The 15,930-nt window shown below is 45.3% G+C and overlaps 1 protein-coding gene across 1 annotated transcript in view; it reads left to right on the top strand.

The window, feature by feature from the left end:
• Positions 1-20: 20 nt before the first annotated feature.
• ELP1 (elongator acetyltransferase complex subunit 1) overlaps positions 21-15,930 on the top strand; it is a 31,832-nt gene continuing 15,922 nt past the window's right edge. Inside the window, exons 1-18 of the mRNA XM_055698608.1 lie at positions 21-250; positions 1,685-1,837; positions 3,562-3,643; positions 5,618-5,698; positions 6,041-6,126; positions 7,317-7,416; positions 8,309-8,399; positions 8,880-9,003; positions 9,662-9,752; positions 10,228-10,458; positions 10,762-10,932; positions 11,514-11,613; positions 12,262-12,444; positions 13,238-13,344; positions 13,848-13,951; positions 14,779-14,832; positions 14,917-15,022; positions 15,666-15,778. Of these exons, the coding sequence (XP_055554583.1) occupies positions 101-250; positions 1,685-1,837; positions 3,562-3,643; positions 5,618-5,698; positions 6,041-6,126; positions 7,317-7,416; positions 8,309-8,399; positions 8,880-9,003; positions 9,662-9,752; positions 10,228-10,458; positions 10,762-10,932; positions 11,514-11,613; positions 12,262-12,444; positions 13,238-13,344; positions 13,848-13,951; positions 14,779-14,832; positions 14,917-15,022; positions 15,666-15,778 (2,127 nt within the window). The 5' untranslated portion in view covers positions 21-100. The remainder of the gene's footprint in view (positions 251-1,684; positions 1,838-3,561; positions 3,644-5,617; positions 5,699-6,040; positions 6,127-7,316; positions 7,417-8,308; positions 8,400-8,879; positions 9,004-9,661; positions 9,753-10,227; positions 10,459-10,761; positions 10,933-11,513; positions 11,614-12,261; positions 12,445-13,237; positions 13,345-13,847; positions 13,952-14,778; positions 14,833-14,916; positions 15,023-15,665; positions 15,779-15,930) is intronic.

The raw sequence follows: 15,930 nt of genomic DNA, 5'->3' as shown, positions 1-15,930 counted from the left end.
CCGCCCCGCGCATGCGCCCTGGCGCCGCCAGCCCGCCCGCCGGCCGTGGAGAAGATGGCGGCGCCGTGAGCAGCGCGGCGTTGCCCAGCACCCTTCCGCTATGAGGAACCTCCGGCTGCTGCGGACTGGCGGGCGCCGCTCCGCCGCCTCGCTGGGCACCCCTCAGTGCTTCTGCCTCAGCGCCGAGCGCGGCGCGGTGCTCGTAGGCTCTCAGTACGGCCTGCTGGAGCTGGGCCCCGCCGGAGACTCGGTGAGAGCCGCCCCCGGGCGCACCGGGGGCCGTGCCCGCTTGTCGCTGTCAGGGCTGTGGCTTCGGGGCAGCGTGCCCGTGCCTGTCGGCTGTGGCGCGTCGCTGCAGACGTGTTGTTGGGGCGGCTTTGCTCCGCCCGTTGCAAAGCTGGGGTGAAGCCTTTGGGCCCCGCTTAGCGGGAGCCCGTGGGTGCCCGCCTCGGGGGGTGGCGGCTGCCCGAGGGTGCGTCCCGCTGTCCGTAGCGGTGGTGGCGGGGTTTTAGAGCCTCCTGCGGCTCCTTCCAGCGCCTGTCGCTGCCTCAGGGTGCCGGGGAAGCGGGCTCTGAGGCTGCGCGGTGATCTGGGTGGCTGAAGCAGTTTGCTGTGCTTTTAAAATGCTAAATCTGCCTCCAGGAGGGGGGTCGTGTTTGACGGGGGTCATTCCTGTGGTGATCTTCAGCCTAATCTGGCAAACGGAGACACAACTCGCAAAATAGAAGCAAACAGGCAAAGGGCTACTGAAGAGTACGTGAGGAAGCTTTTGACACCGTGCTGTAGGGAAAAAGCCCCAACATATCGCTAAAGAAAAAAAGTGCAGTTGAGCCATGAATTCCTGTTAGAACTGTTGCAGCGCCTTCTCTGGAAGCACCATGCAACTCTTGAGGCGTCTCCTTCAGTGTGTGCAGGTCTGAAGTTAGCTGACAGAATAACTTTTGGGCTTTCCTGGAATCTCATTTTTAAGAAAGAGTGTTTTCTGAAAATTCCATTGTGGTCTGTTTGTGAAGTCATATCAACTGAAATCTTTCTAGAATTAGAAAAAAACCAAACCTCTGAAGCCTATCTGAAGTTGCTAAGTATGTCAGCTTCCTTTTCTGTTTTGGCAGGGGGCATTACTTCTGGTCTTTATTACTGTGGGGTTTTTCCACATGACTGGATGTGTAAAACATTGATGCAGCTAAGCTAGAGACAGCTAGTTTAGCTAAAATTTTCTTGTTGTTCTGTGCTTGAATGCACATCCAAATGGTTTTCCTTTTAATTTCTTTATGCTGCGTCTGTAAAGTCTCAATGACCCTTTAAAAGTACTGGGACATCTACCCATTTACCTCTTAATGTTGACACTGTGTGAAGAAGTATTGAAAAAGGGGTTGAAAGATCAATGGCAAGACAAATTGGAGGTCATACTATTGCCATTTATTATTTGCTCCCTTATTTGAGTTTTCTTATTGTCTGTCTAGCACTCTTTAATGTAAGAAGACTTTCACAGTTTCCAGTGCTAAAGTGAAGATACATACTTGCACATCGTCTGTTCCCTGGTGCTATGTGCATAGTCACTTCTGCTGTGTAATGTTTTGTGCAGTTGCAGTACGGTGAAATATACTCATGGATGTTACTCTGTCATTTCTGAAAAAATCCCAGTGGTATGTACTTAATAAGTGATTGGCCTCTCTGTGTCAAGGTGACAAGAGAAGTTTCCTTGACTGCGGAGGGTTTCATGCCCAAGGATGGAAGTGGCTGCATCGTGGGTATTGAAGATCTTCCAGAGCAGGAGTGTGTGTGTGTTGCTACAGCAGCTGGAGACATCCTACTGTGCAATCTCAGCACAAAGCAGGTAACATGGCAGGAAGGACACAACAATACTGAGGGATTTCAAAAGGAAGGATGACACTTTTTAATTTCTTCAGGGGATGGTTGTATATTACATAGCTGTGATTAGTCTCCCTTTTCTGAACAGATGAGCTGATTTTTGTGGGAGCTTTGAGCAGGATTAAGGACGAAATACACACTCTGTAAAAGAACCAGAACTGAAATGGTGACTTCTCTGTCCACAGCCCTAGTAATGTATGTTTGCTCAGGGGTCTGTTGCATACACCCAGCAGCACATGCTCCACTAGACAGTCTTTCAGAAATAGGATATTGCTGAGACTAGGTACAGAATAAAGTAATCCATTCATAACTCATAGTGTAGCTACCTTGTTTATTATTATCGGTCAGTACAGAACATCATGCTGACATGCCTTAACTGAAGAGAGGATAAAATGTTGTGTGTTGTGATTTGAATAACATTTGGAATAAAAAGCCCTAGAAAACACCAAAGGGAAAGCAAAATATCTTAGCTGAGTAAACATGGCAGGAACTGAGATCCTTGCTTTCTCTTCCTTCCTCAGTGTCAGATGTGTACAATCTTCAGCAAGACTCTTGCATACCACAGCAGCACCCTCTGAAATCTGCATCAGCCCAACAGTGCAGGTGTAGGTAGGCATGAGATGGTAGTGGTCTGTCTGGGTTAGCTGTCAGATTGTGGTTATTTGCAGCTCACCTGTTTTTGTTCTTGTTTGGGTTTCATTTGCAGATACCACTTAAACAGACAATCAGCTGTACCTGAAAAATGCATCCCGTATTGCAACTTAAAACTTGTCATAAGGGAATAGAGTTTAACAAAAGATGTGGTACCTGAGAATTGTCTTGCAGTCTTTCTGGGTCAGAGTTGAGGTTTAACTTGAGATCCTTTATTTCAAGCCTTTTTGGCTTACTTTCTCAATTTTAAAGTTTTTCTGGTGCAATCTGAGCACCAAGAAAGAAGTCTTGAAGGTTACTGTGCTTGTTTTGAAACATTTTGCATGTGAGTGACAGTTACTGTGCCCACCAGTGCTCAGTCCCACTTTGTTTACCTGTAAAGATTGTGACACTGAAGCTTAATTCCTTGAATGGTATCATCTGGCTGTCTTATCACAATTGTTCTGTTCCGTGCCTTTCGCAAATCAGGGTAACAATGCATGACAGAAGTTCTCTGCTCACTGCTATTGCTTATATACTCACAATGGCCCAGTAAAACTGGCCCAGTTTTTCATGAACTTTGAAGTTAGTGCAGCTATATACAGTTATCAAGTTCAGCGCATGCAAGCTGGTCAGAGTTTTAATGGATATAGTGTCCCTTACCTGCCCATTGGAATTCTCTAGGAAAGAACTATTATGTCTGTGTTTTGTGATTTAAGTATGTTTACCAATGTAACCACAGACCTGATTCAGCAATACTAGTGTTAACTTTATACATACTGACATAAGACTGAGAGCTGCAGAGCAGAGCTCTTACTAAAACTGTGTATCGTGGAAAATCCTAATCTCTAGATTACCTGGGCTGTCATACGTAAACATTCTGGAACCATCTTTGAGTAGAAATGTTTGTTTTGTTTCGTTTAACACAAAGGGTAAAGTAAGACTTGTGACTTTTCTAAGCAGGAAGGGATTTCCCTGCCTTGGTGACTGATTGCTTTTCTGCTGGGATGGTGCTGCACTAGTATTCTGCACTTCTGTGATCTGATTTTGGTCTTGCAGGTGGAATGCGTTGGAAGTGTGGACAGTGGTCTGAGTACCATGAGCTGGAGTCCTGACCAAGAGCTTGTTTTGCTTGCAACAGGTATCAACAACAGCCTGTAAACTTTCTGCCTTTAGGAGTCAAATTATGGCCAAAATGTAAAACACAGTTAAGTTTAACATAGAAGAGACAAAATGCAAAGGTATGAAATTTGGACTCGGGCTTAGAGAAAAAACCCCACCTGATCCTATATGTGAGTTTCCATTTAATGATTCATGAGGTGCTTTGGTAGTCCAGGCAGAAGCTATTCAGACCCAAAAACCTGGGTTTTACAGAACCGTAATTAGTCTTTCAGACCTTCCAAGGAAGTATATTTAATCTTGCTTCTAAAACATAAAAGGCTTCTGCTTTATATCCCCATTTGATTTCTTAGTAAAAAAACCTACTTCTTATCCTTTTGTAGGAAATACACACGTCACAGGCTCACCTCGGCTACAGATGTGTCTCACCTAGCAAATAAAGTTAGCCTCAAGCAAAACAGAATCACAGAATGCTTGAGGTTGAAAGGAAGCTCTGGAGATCACTTATTGCAACCCCGTTGCTCAAAGCAGATTCTTTGATCAAGTCTAGATCAAGTCTAGATCAAGTCGCTGGGAACCATGCACAGTCAGGTTTTGGGTATCTTCAAGGACGGAGACCCCACAACCTCTGTGGGCATGCTGTTCCTGTCTGTGACCACCCTCACAGTAAAAATTTGGTTTATTGTGTTTTAATGGAATTTGCTGTATTTTAGTTTGTGCCCGTTGCCTTTTGTGCTGTCCTTAGCACCACTAACAGTCTGGCTCTGTCCTTCACTGTACCCCACCTTCCACATAAGAGATTTATACACACTGATGAGATTCCCCCTTAGTGTTCCCTCCAGAGCAGCCTGACTTCTCTCAGCCTGCCCTCATGTGACTGATTCTCCCAGCCATTAATCAACTGTGTGGCACTTTGCTGGACTTATGTCCTTGTCTGTCTTGTACTGGGGAACACAAAACTGGAGCTGCCATTGCACATATATCTTACCAGCACTGAACAGAGAAGGATCACCTCCCTCAACCTGCTGGCAACACTCCTAATGCAGCCCAGGATGCGGTTGGCCACCTGTGCAGCAAGGGTGTAGTTCTAGCTCATGTTCAACTTGGTGTCCCACAAGAAACACAGGCCACTTCTTTTGACAAGCTGCTCTCCAGCCTCTTGGCTCCCAATCTGTCCTAGTGCCTGAGATTATTATTTTCCAGGTGCAGGACCCGGCTTTTTCCCTTGCTGAGCTTTATGAGGTTCTTGACAGCCCATTTTGCCTATATGAAAAGGTCCCTGTGGACGGCAGCACAACCTTCTGGTGTACTTGCTACTCCTTCCAATTTTGTGTCATCTACAAACTTGCTGAGGGTCCCATCCTCCAGGTCATTAATGAAGATGTTAAACATTGGCTCTGGTGTCCAGGGGCATGCCACTGATGGAATTCCTCAAGCTGGAATTTTTGCCACTGATAGCAAGGTTTCGAGCTTGGCAGTTCAGCTGGATTTCAGTCCACTTCACTGTCACCTTATCCATCCTGTCCTTCATGAGGTTGTCTATGATGATGTTACGGCAGACAGTATCAAAAGCCATATTAGAATCAAGATAAATGACATCCAGTGGTCTCCCCGTGTCCACAAGTCAGTCACCTCATTGTGGAAGGCTATCAGGACATCAGGCACGATTTTCCCTTCATAAACCCGTGCCAGCTGCTCCCAATCACCTTGTCTTTCATATCTTGAGAGAAAATGTTTAACGGTGCCAGGTGCTTATTTTGAATGTGGAAAGAACTTTTTAAGGTTAGGCCAGGAAGCATGTTTTTGAAGAGAGAGACTTGAAAGTGTTCTGTTCCAGTTTGAGATTTTCTGCTTTGAAGGATGTGTTCTCTTCAGTATCATATAACCATTAGAAATATTTCTATATTCAAGTCCATGACACAACAATAGGAGAACATCAAGTTTTTATTTGCTGGAGATACCATTACCAATGCTGTATTTAACATCTGCCCTGCAGGTCAGCAAACACTCATCATGATGACAAGGGATTTTGAACCAATTACTGAGAAGCAGATCCACCAAGATGAGTTTGGGGAAGGTGAGAGGTGCACTGAAATGAAGTTGTTCAAACTGATGTCATTGGTGTGTTGTAAGCACATAGAAAGTAAAGAAAGGGAGCTGAGCACTTACTAGGGCCCAGGAGACGTTTTAGACTAATGCTGCTGGGCAGCTATGGGGGAACCCTAATATTTTACTTGTCAGTGTAAATTCAGGGAAGTTTCCTGAACTAGAGGACTTCCTGGGCTATGTGAATTTCCTGCAGGTTTTCAGAATTAAACATCAATGGAAGCTGTGGCTGTCTTGGAGCTGTGGTAGTGTTTACTACATGGTACAGGGTAGTGCTGTAAATCTTCCACTACAATGATTTTTTCTTTTTCAGGAAAGTTTGTTGCTCTTGGCTGGGGTAAAAAGGAAACACAGTTTCATGGATCAGAGGGAAAACAGGCAGCGCATCGCAAACAGACGGTATTGTACTCCTTCTTTTATGTTAGGTCCATGCTGTCTCTGGGAAAACATGTATAAAGGGAATTTCTGTTATTCCTGTGGTTCCAGCTTGCCAGCACCTTTCTGGTAGTTGTCCTCATAAGCTTCTTCTGTTTGTTTCTGTTATCTGAAATCCAGCGGGTTTGTCCTTCTCCTTATTCAAGCAGCAGCTGAGAGTACTTATGATTGTTTGTACAGAGCTGAAAGAAAGATTTGCAAGCACTAGTGCTTGCAGAGGTAAAGCCATATTTAAGAGTTGGTGGAACAGATTTTGCTGAATGTGTGCTATGTATTGAACTGTTCGTATGACCAAGAGAAATACCATGCTGTTTGGCTGAGAGGAGCAGAATTAGTAGTAGTTTGAGCTCCCAAAAGGCAAGAATAGAGGGGTTTGGGCTGCTGAGCATCGCCAGTCATGTGAGGCAGCTCCATGGACATACACATTTTGGCTCTTCGCTCCTTTGTCTAACACTTTTATCAGGTAGCTAAAACACTCCACTGTCTTTTAAGTTTCAAATTAAAACTGTCCTGCTGAAACCTGGCAGGCTGGAATATAGAGACATGAAATGTGGCCTGTTCCAGCTTTACTGTTAGTAGGAACGGGATGAGGCTAGGCTGTATCTGGGACAATGTGCCTAGTTTGACAAAGTTAAACCTTTCTTTGAACAACTGCCTCTTTATGTGCATTCTGTTTTGAGTTGTTTTTTTCCTGTGTTGTTCTGTGAAGAACCTGTTTGCTTGGAAGATCACTACTTCTCATCCCAGCTTCTGTCTTGCCATACAGACTGCCTGGATGGCATGCCTTTCTCCTTCCTAGGGGATGTGACTGCAGGCATCAGTCATGAACCCTGATTCACCCTTGGGTCCAGTTTATGCACAGCTGGTTTATAAGCAGAGACCCTGGTGGAGGGGAAGGATAGTGTGTGATCATGTGAATAAGACAGTCATATGCACTTGCAGGAGGAGCAGATTGGATTTACAGTTTTAATTGTAGGATTTCCTAAAATAACATTGAGTAATGAATTTTTAACTTTGCAGCCTTAAGATTTTTTTAATGGATTACTTTCATGCCAAGGCTCTTAAAAAAGCTGGCTTAGCAATACAGTCTGTTTAGACAAAACCAGCAGTTGCCTTCCCAATCTTTGATGCAACTTTCTTTTGTGTGACTTTAGGAAGTGTCACCTACTTCATCCTGGGATGACGGCAGGCTTCGGGTGACATGGAGAGGGGATGGGCAGTTTGTTGCAGTGAGTGCTGTCTGTCCAGAGACAGGTATGGGACCAAACTTCTTTGAAATGCCAATATGTGTCAGAGGCTTCTTAAGCAGAAACTAGGCAAGGCAAGAACTGGCTGGTGTTCATGGTCTCTTGGCCACTTGAAGCAAGGATGAGTTCGGCTAGGTAACTGCTCTAGTATCTGTTTTGGTGTTCTCAGAGGCATTGTACAGGCACATTCTTTTGAACACTTTCTTTGCCATTTGGTTTTCAGTCCAGTGAGAAGCGAGGAGAGGTTACTACTGGGTAGTTACTACCTGAACTCTTCATTCACCAGTGTTAAATCACTGCTTAAACCCTAAGCAGTCTCTGATGGGCTCCCAGTGCCAAATGGATGAATCTGTTTCGGTTGCCGTAGCCACTGTGCCTCATCCTAGCAGTCTGGCCTTGCACATCTTAGTTTAGGTACCGGTAATACTTTTCCCTAGGTTTTGCCCTAAAGCCAAAGAGATGATGAGCACATACATTTCTTGTAAGGCTGCAATTGTGTGACTTCCATGATAAATACTACCTAACAGTTTTAAATTTATTGGTCAACACATTGACCTGCATGAGACTGCACTGCCCTTAAGTAGTTTGGGTTTTTGCCTTCAGTACTTCAGATGAGAGAGGATCTTACACTTGATTTTCACATTTCTGTGGTGAAAGTTGGAGGGGAAAACAGCTATGACTGAGCCACACCAGACTGAAATTCTTACTAAGTTCCTTTAGAGTCACAGAGTTACTGTGGGAGAAGTGCCTGAGACAGAATTAAGTTTTTACCCCGAAGGTGTGCAAGAGAAAACTTTTTATTCATGTGCATCAAAATCTGCTCTCCTACTCATAAAATTAGAAAAGTCTCTTCCCAGTGCTTTCTTAGATGTTTGTCTCATTGCTCTCTCAACCTGTAGGTGCTCGGAAGGTCCGAGTATGGAACAGAGAGCTTGTGCTGCAGTCAACAAGTGAGCCTGTCTCAGGATTAGAACAAGCATTGTCCTGGAGGTAAGTAGCAAAGCAGTCTGCATGCTGGCCACAGTGTGTCGCTTTTTATTCCCTGGTCACAGTCTTTGGTCAACATCAATTTCATTTCTCCTATGTTTCTTTATTTTTCCCAAAACTCGCAGAAGGCTTCCTCCTGATCCAGCATGAAGAAGGGTAGCCCTTTACACCCTGAGAAACCTTGTACTTGCATTTCATGTGGGAAGAAGGGATAGATTCTTTGCAAAATCTCACTGTCAAGCAGGTTTGGACTCAACTGTATAAAGAGGAATATTACAGGTCCCTTTCCCAGTGCTGACATTTACTTGCTCACCTGACCATATCATGAGCCTTGGAAAATATCTGTGTTGGACCTATGACTTTGTCTGAACAGTGCTGCCCTTTTCTTCATGTCTCTGGAGAAAATGCAAGATGATTGGTGTTTTTAAAATGACAGCTAGTGATTAGGTGAACAATCACTTTTCATTTGGCTCTTTTTTTAAGGCCCTCTGGAAACCTGATAGCATCCACACAAGAAAAAAACAACAGCTATGATGTGGTTTTCTTTGAGAAGAACGGACTTCTTCATGGGGAGTTCACCCTCCCGTTCCAGAAAGGGCAGGTTAAAGTAAGTGCTGTGTCTGGGCTTTTATTATTAACTTATTTAATTGGAGTGTAATGGGGAGGAGGACTAGATCTTTTCCAGATTCTAGAAGGAAGTTTTTAACTTAACCCTTAGTGCTGGTCCTAATGGAAAAAAATTACCTGAAAAGAGAACAGTGAAGAAGCCTCTGGAGAATATGCAATGCTCTCTGCAGGCCCTTAATTCAGAGACAATACAGAGGGATTGTTCTGGTCTCGGTATACTTTCTACAAGGCAAATGCTTAAAAAACACTGTTCAGGATGTCAGCTGGTGCAAGAGTAAGGTGAAATACATTATTCCAAACAAGGGAAGTGAGAAAATACTGCTAGGGTGTACTTCAGTTTCTGTGTTTGGATGCCAAGAGGCCTTTTTGGCAGATGCTTCCTGAGCGCCAAGGAAAGCAAAGAGAACACTGCTGTCATTTTTGTAGTTGTATCACCTCTTCAGCTGTGTGGAACCACTGTGACAGGTTCTGCTTCAAGTGGGAGCTTTGCAGTACATGAGGGCTATGTTAGTATATTAATTCATGCACCTTACATTACTAAAAATAAGGAGCAACTCATGGTCTTGCAAATCAATTGCAAGCATACCCACCCTACACAGAAGCAACAGTATCACTAAGAGCTGTGTTTGTTTCTGCAGGTTAATGAACTGCTTTGGAATGCAGATTCTACAATCCTGGCTATATGGCTGGAAGACCTGAAGGTGGAAAACTCCAACCCAAACAGTTACGGTGAGATCACTGTGTGAGGCTCTGGCTCTTACACTTGCCTGCAGATGTGGTTGGCAGTGGGTATTCTCTGCAGGTTAGGAGGCAATGGGGAGGCTTACCTACAGCTTTGAGATGCATGTGCAGGTCAGGAAGAATTGATAGTTCAGCCTGAGCTCAAAGCATCTTCCAGGCTGCTATAACTGGATAACTGGAAGAGGTATTAATGGGATGCTAAAGGTGTGTGAGCCTCTGGTAAAACATGGGTACCTTTTCCCAAGGAGAGCTCAAAGAATTCTAGGACCGACTTTTGCACTAAGTCTGTTGTTAAGTTTTCTTATTGGGCTTTGCTGGGTGCTGTATGACACAGATTGGGTGCTGAAGGCTAGGATTATTATTTTCATTGCACTTAAGCCATCCCTAGAAGAGCAGTGGTGGTGGGGAGGGTTTGAGATGGATGTCAAGTAGCAGTCTGTAGTAACCATTTGTTTTTCTATAGTTCAGCTGTGGACCACAGGGAACTATCACTGGTACCTGAAGCAAAGTCTACATTTTGGTAGCTTGGAGAAGAATCAGTTGGTGTCGCTGCTGTGGGACCGAGAGAACCCATACAGACTGTATCTACTCTGCCAGGGTTGGCATTACCTCTTCTATGACTGGCATTGGACCACAGACCATGGGATGGGGGAGAACAGCCAGCATGTGGCAAATGTGGCTGTCATAGACGGAGGTAAGCAGTGAGACTGCTTTACAGCTGTAGGGTCAGAAGAGGTGGCGTAGTCTTTGGATGCAGTCTGGATGGGATTATTGGTAGTTCTTCTGTTAGCTCTTTTATCTACAAAGCTGATTATGAGGGACACCATGTAATTGATGGAAGCTTCAGAGGTGGTTCAATGGAGTTAACTGCTAAAAGCACGGCAACTGTATTTTCCTGTGACATTGTTCCTACTTTCAATTTTTCCTACTAACAAAAGCATCGCTGGCATTTGGACTGTGTTACAGCTGGTGGGTTTTTTCTCTTTTTATTCCACAGATAAAGTGCTTGTCACAGCATTCCGACATGCTGTGGTGCCTCCACCCATGTGTACCTATGAGCTCCAGCTCCAACAGGCTGTTAATCAGGTTGCATTTCACACAGATCCCAAACGTAGTGGAGACATGGCTGTCCTGGATGCTGATAACAAGATCTCTGTGTACAGATATGGTGAGAGCATGTTGCACTGTCTTGCTAAAGGCAGCCAGCCTTCTGTCCCTGACAGCAGTACCCTGGGGGACTAGTAGGGTGATGGTCGCTTAAGCTTTTAGGAGTCAGGAGTGAGATGTATCTGGTTCAGCTATGTGCTGAAGCTCAGTTCTCTTATCTCCAGTAGTTTTGGTAGCAGAGGAGTATTTTGGTGGCGTGTTGGCTTTGTGAGAAGCCAGCATTCAGCGCATAAGCATATGTGGTTATGCTGCTAATATTCCCCAGCCCAGCTTTGGCTTGAGTAAAGTGCAGCAGGTGGTATCTTGTGTACTCTGTTTGGATGGCATGTTACTGATTAACACTGGAAATGTCTGAGAGCAGCTGCCTAGAGTGTATGTGAGGCAGCCAGCACTTCCCAAAGCAGTGCTGTATACAGTGTAATACTCAGTGTGCTGTGAGATGAGGCTGTTGTAGGGATGGTGTTTTCTGACTTTCATAGGAGTTTCCTGTAACATCTACTTTTTTATAAGAATGAAGATCGGGCGGGGGGGTCTGCTTTTTTGACAGAATCTCTAAACTCTGCTTTGTTCTGTGTTTGCTAGGGCAGAGCTTAGTGAATGACCCCACTGTCAGATTTGGAGCTGTGGGTGGAAGTGGATTTAAAACAGCTATGGAAACACCATATCTGGATAAAACCTACAGGTAATGTAGAACTAGTACACTGTAACAGTAGTGTCTGGCTGGATGTTTTAGAGGTCACCCCTCTGACCAGTTGTCTCAAGATTCTGAAGAGGTTGTCAGATAAAGGGGTTTCATTGTGCTGACACTGTGGCTGCAACTAGTGCTAAGGACTGGACGACACAGTGGGCAGTTTATCTTGAGAAGTGCCTTTGAATGAGGTCTTGGTCCTGATAGCCTTTACTGTGCCTGGTGCTCTTGGCATTGTGGTGTTGGATTTTGTGCTCCTCCCAGAGCGAAAGGAATGGCTGTGCAGTGCCCAGGCCCATGATCATGGCACACTGAGTGACAGAGTTGCTTGTGTGGCATAGGAACAATAACAAAATAAAAAACCCCCACCCTGTTCTGTAGTTGTTCCTATACACAGTTGGCATGGGAGCAGTACTGCCTGGGAAAAACAAATGGTGCTCCCTGGGTCTCATCCTTCGTCACCAGCCCAGCCTGTGGCAGAATTCATGCTTTGGGTGACTGTGTTTGTGCACTGGAGCCCTCCTAGCCAGGCTGTGTGTCTGAAGAGCCAGGCTGTGCCTAAGACCACCTTTGCCTCTCCCATGAGGTGGCCTACTGAAATCAGATTTTATTTGCTTCCCAGTCTCTTTTATTTTGTGACAGAGTTGATGTGGGCAGCGACTACAACGAAGTGATGAATCCTCTGGGACTGCGATTTCTCACCTGGCTGCCAGATGACAGCTTCCTGGTGGTTGGTCAGGGTCAGCATACTGCTCAGTCTGTCCTTCATCATCTGACTGCAGTGCCTCATGGGGCTGGAGCCAAAGAAGAGTGCCTGAATTTAAGGTACAGAGATCAGTCAGTTGTGGGTGAAGTCTGACAACCCCTCTGGACAGTGCCTAGAAGGAATTCATGTCTCTCAGTAGACATGCAGCCTGGAGTTTGTGGGTTGGGGAAATTGCTGTCTTCCTGCAGGAGAATCAGACAGCTCACGAACCTGCCAACTGGTCAGCACCTGCCTGTAATCCTAGTGCCTACATGCAGCCTGACAAGACAGTATATGCTACATTGCCTGTGTCAGTACAGGATGTCTCTGTTCCTCTGAATTCCAGGCGCTCAAGGGAACTGCATTCCTCCATTCTACCCTTTGTCCACCATTATCAATGTCCAGAAGGGGACTGGTAGTGCTTGTTACTCCATCTTCTTCTCACCTGCTGGGCTTTGTGGGATCAGTTCAACTAGAACCAGATCACAAAAGAAAGCCAGCTGGCATACAGAAATCTGCTTCCCAAAGGGATCCTGAGAGTTGCTTTCTGTAGCACTCACACAGCAAAGACAGGCTGATTTGCATATGAACTGTAGATTAGAACAAAAGAAGTGTGGGCTTTGCTGTGTGTCTTAAGTGTGCAGTGACTAGCACAGTTACGCAAATGACTGTTGGTTGGAGTTGCTGGTGTTCTGTGGTGCCAGTATCAGCTGACTTAGGTGTGAAAAGACTGCAGAAAATCCTTATGTGAGCAAGGTATCCCTCCATGCTGGAGGTGCGCATCCGTCCATCTGGCCACAAGAAATGCAGGCTCTAGGTTTTAAAGTGTATCTCCTGTGGCTGATGTTCTCTGTCTTCTGTGTCTTGCTTCAGGATGTCTGTGCCTGTACATGGAGAAGTGATCAGCCTGTGCTGCAGTCCAGTGACCAAAACTGTAGCTCTCCAGCTGGCTGATGGACAGATCCTGAAATACCTGTGGGGTAAGCTGGGCCCTATTAAAGTACCTGGTCTGAGACGTAGTTATTGGAGATTTCTGAAAAGGTTTAATGAGATGATTTGTCTTTCAGGGATACGGGTGACTCTTGCTGGTAGTTGGTTCTGCTTTTCATGCTCCCTCTGTTCCCAGAAATGGGCCAAAATTAGTGATTTGTGTCAAGAAGTTGTTCATGTTGTTGAGAATGGTAGTTCAGGCTTTATGGTTTGAAAAGATGATGACTGGTTTAGTGATTTCAGAAGTGCTGACTGACTGCCACATCCTCAGCACTTCTCTTTTGTTCCACAGTGGAATAAATGTGCTGCTGAGCCCCTAGAAGCTACCACCTTCTTGTTTGCTATGTCCTGGACTTCTGTGTCAGCGTTCCTCTTCTCTGTCAGATAGCGTAGCTTATTGCCAGCTCTAGTTTTCTTGAAATACATGTCATGTGGTTGTAATGTCTGAATCTTTGACTGGCTGGAAAACGGTTTGATCTTCTTTGCTCTTTAGAGGCTTCTGTTCCAGTCCTTCAGCCCTGGCAAACTAGCAGTGGCTCTGCGGTTTGGTTCCCCTACCCTTGCATGCAGACTTCTATCACAAGGATCAGTGATGAAGTAAGTAAGACTGTGAGAGATAAAATTCCCTACTCTGTTGTTCTCTGTATCAGTTGTGCACAATGATCCTCTGCCCAGGGTCCAATGATACTTCTTAATGGCATTCTTCATAAGGCCCTATACAGAGCTGAGAGCATATATTCCCTTGTCTTCTAGAGCATTTCTGATGGCTTGCAGTTAACACCCTATCTCCTCATTCTATGAATACAATGAAGAATGTCATTGAAGAGTGAAAAATTTCAGATTTAAAATTTCCAGCAGTCACTGCCCTAGTCTTCTTTTAAAGTAGCTTTTTGCTCTGTTTTATCTGAACTTACCCTATTAACAAATATGGCTTGCATTGGGTTACTGCAGATCTCCTACTTCTGATGTTCCCTGTTGGTGATGGCTTCTTGGTAGTTACAACAGCTTAAGGAATGACAAGCTATTTTTCTGGTAGTTTCACGGTTTCTTTCCTTCAGCATACATCCAGGTGAATGCAGTATGGAGTTGCTTTGCTCTGCTCTGTACTATGGTTTTCGTCTGGTATCTTGGACCAGACACTGCTGAATAGAAAACTAAATTTCTGATTCTATTTTGTTACTGTGCAGTTTCTGTTACAGGGTAGACCAAGCTGGGTTTCCAGCCAGAAGTGTGTAAAGACTCTTAAGTAAAGCCCTGCTGGTATAGAGGTTGCTTGACTTCTTGTCCAGCTTCTCCAAGTAATTCATGTGAGATACTGAGTACCTAATTATAAGGTACTTCAATCCAGTGCTAGTCAGTGTTGTGAAACACGTTGAAGGCTGTGAACTCTGATAGCTTATACTTGTCATCCTTTTTATTCACAGGAGGTGATCTTGGGCCTCACAGATCGATGCCGGTTTTTTGTTAATGATGTTGAGGTACCAAAGTTTTTGCCCCTCCTTTTCCTCTGCCAAAGACAACTTTCCTGTCCCACTGTGATAAACTTCATCATTTTCCTACAGGTCGCTTCCAACATCACCTCATTTGCAACATGCAATGAGTTTTTGTTGGTGACAACCAACTCCCACACCTGTCATTGCTTCTGCTTGAAGAACACATCAGTGAAAGGTAAGTGCCAGCTCTGGCTGCCTGCTGCTGGCAGCTCATGGCCATTTTCTTGTAACCACAAGATGATCCCATTTTTCACATCTAAACCTGCTGTATTGAGTCACTTAAGAGATGGAGGAAGAGAGCTGTTTTCAGAAATCTGTCAGAGAGCAAGGAGCATGGGGAACTGACTTTGTGTATCACATGCTCCCTCCAGGGAGCAGGATTTGTCCTGTAGTTGTCTTTTCACTGTTTTCAGTAGCTTAGCCCTGCATTCTCTCCCATCCCTCCACATCCAAAACCAGAAAGGGCCATGTGCTGTTTGAGGGTGTGTGGTAGAGAAGGGATTCTGGTGGCATCTGGCTATGAGAGGTATGAGGACCCTGGGAAAGGCGGGATAAGAACTTACTAGTCCCTCACACCTTTCAGCACTTCTTTCATCTGCTCTGTTGACCTTTTGTGATCTCGTTGTGCAGAGGCCATGTCTCTACTTTGTGTACAGCAGTGCTTAGCACTAAGAGGTCCTCTTCCTTTCTGGAACTGTTGAAGATCACTGCTGTTGACTCGGTTGGTCCAGTATGACTTTTCAGGGCCACATAGGAAAGCCTGACTCGGGCACTGTGCTGTGGCGTGCCATGTGTGCTGATAAATATGCTGTCTTCAGCCCTTCAGGCCGGTCTGAGCAGTGCTGCACCCAACAGTGAGACCCTGTGCAAGGTGGAGCGAGGTTCGCGTATCGTCACCGTTGTGCCCCAGGACACAAAGGTCATACTGCAGGTCAGTGTCTGCTGTCAGGGGATGTAGGGGGGCCATCTTGGTGGGCAGCTGGCCAACCTGCAAGCAATGTGTGTACTGCTGCAAAGCTGCTTCCCTGTACTGCTGCAGCACAGCACCTCACAAATCTCCAGCTGCCTGGGTGGATGCGGAGG

The sequence above is a fragment of the Falco cherrug genome, chromosome Z, assembly GCF_023634085.1.
Source record: "Falco cherrug isolate bFalChe1 chromosome Z, bFalChe1.pri, whole genome shotgun sequence".
NCBI lineage: Eukaryota > Metazoa > Chordata > Aves > Falconiformes > Falconidae > Falco > Falco cherrug.
Note: the sequence above shows the minus strand (reverse complement) of the source record. Positions and strands in the feature narration are given on the sequence as shown.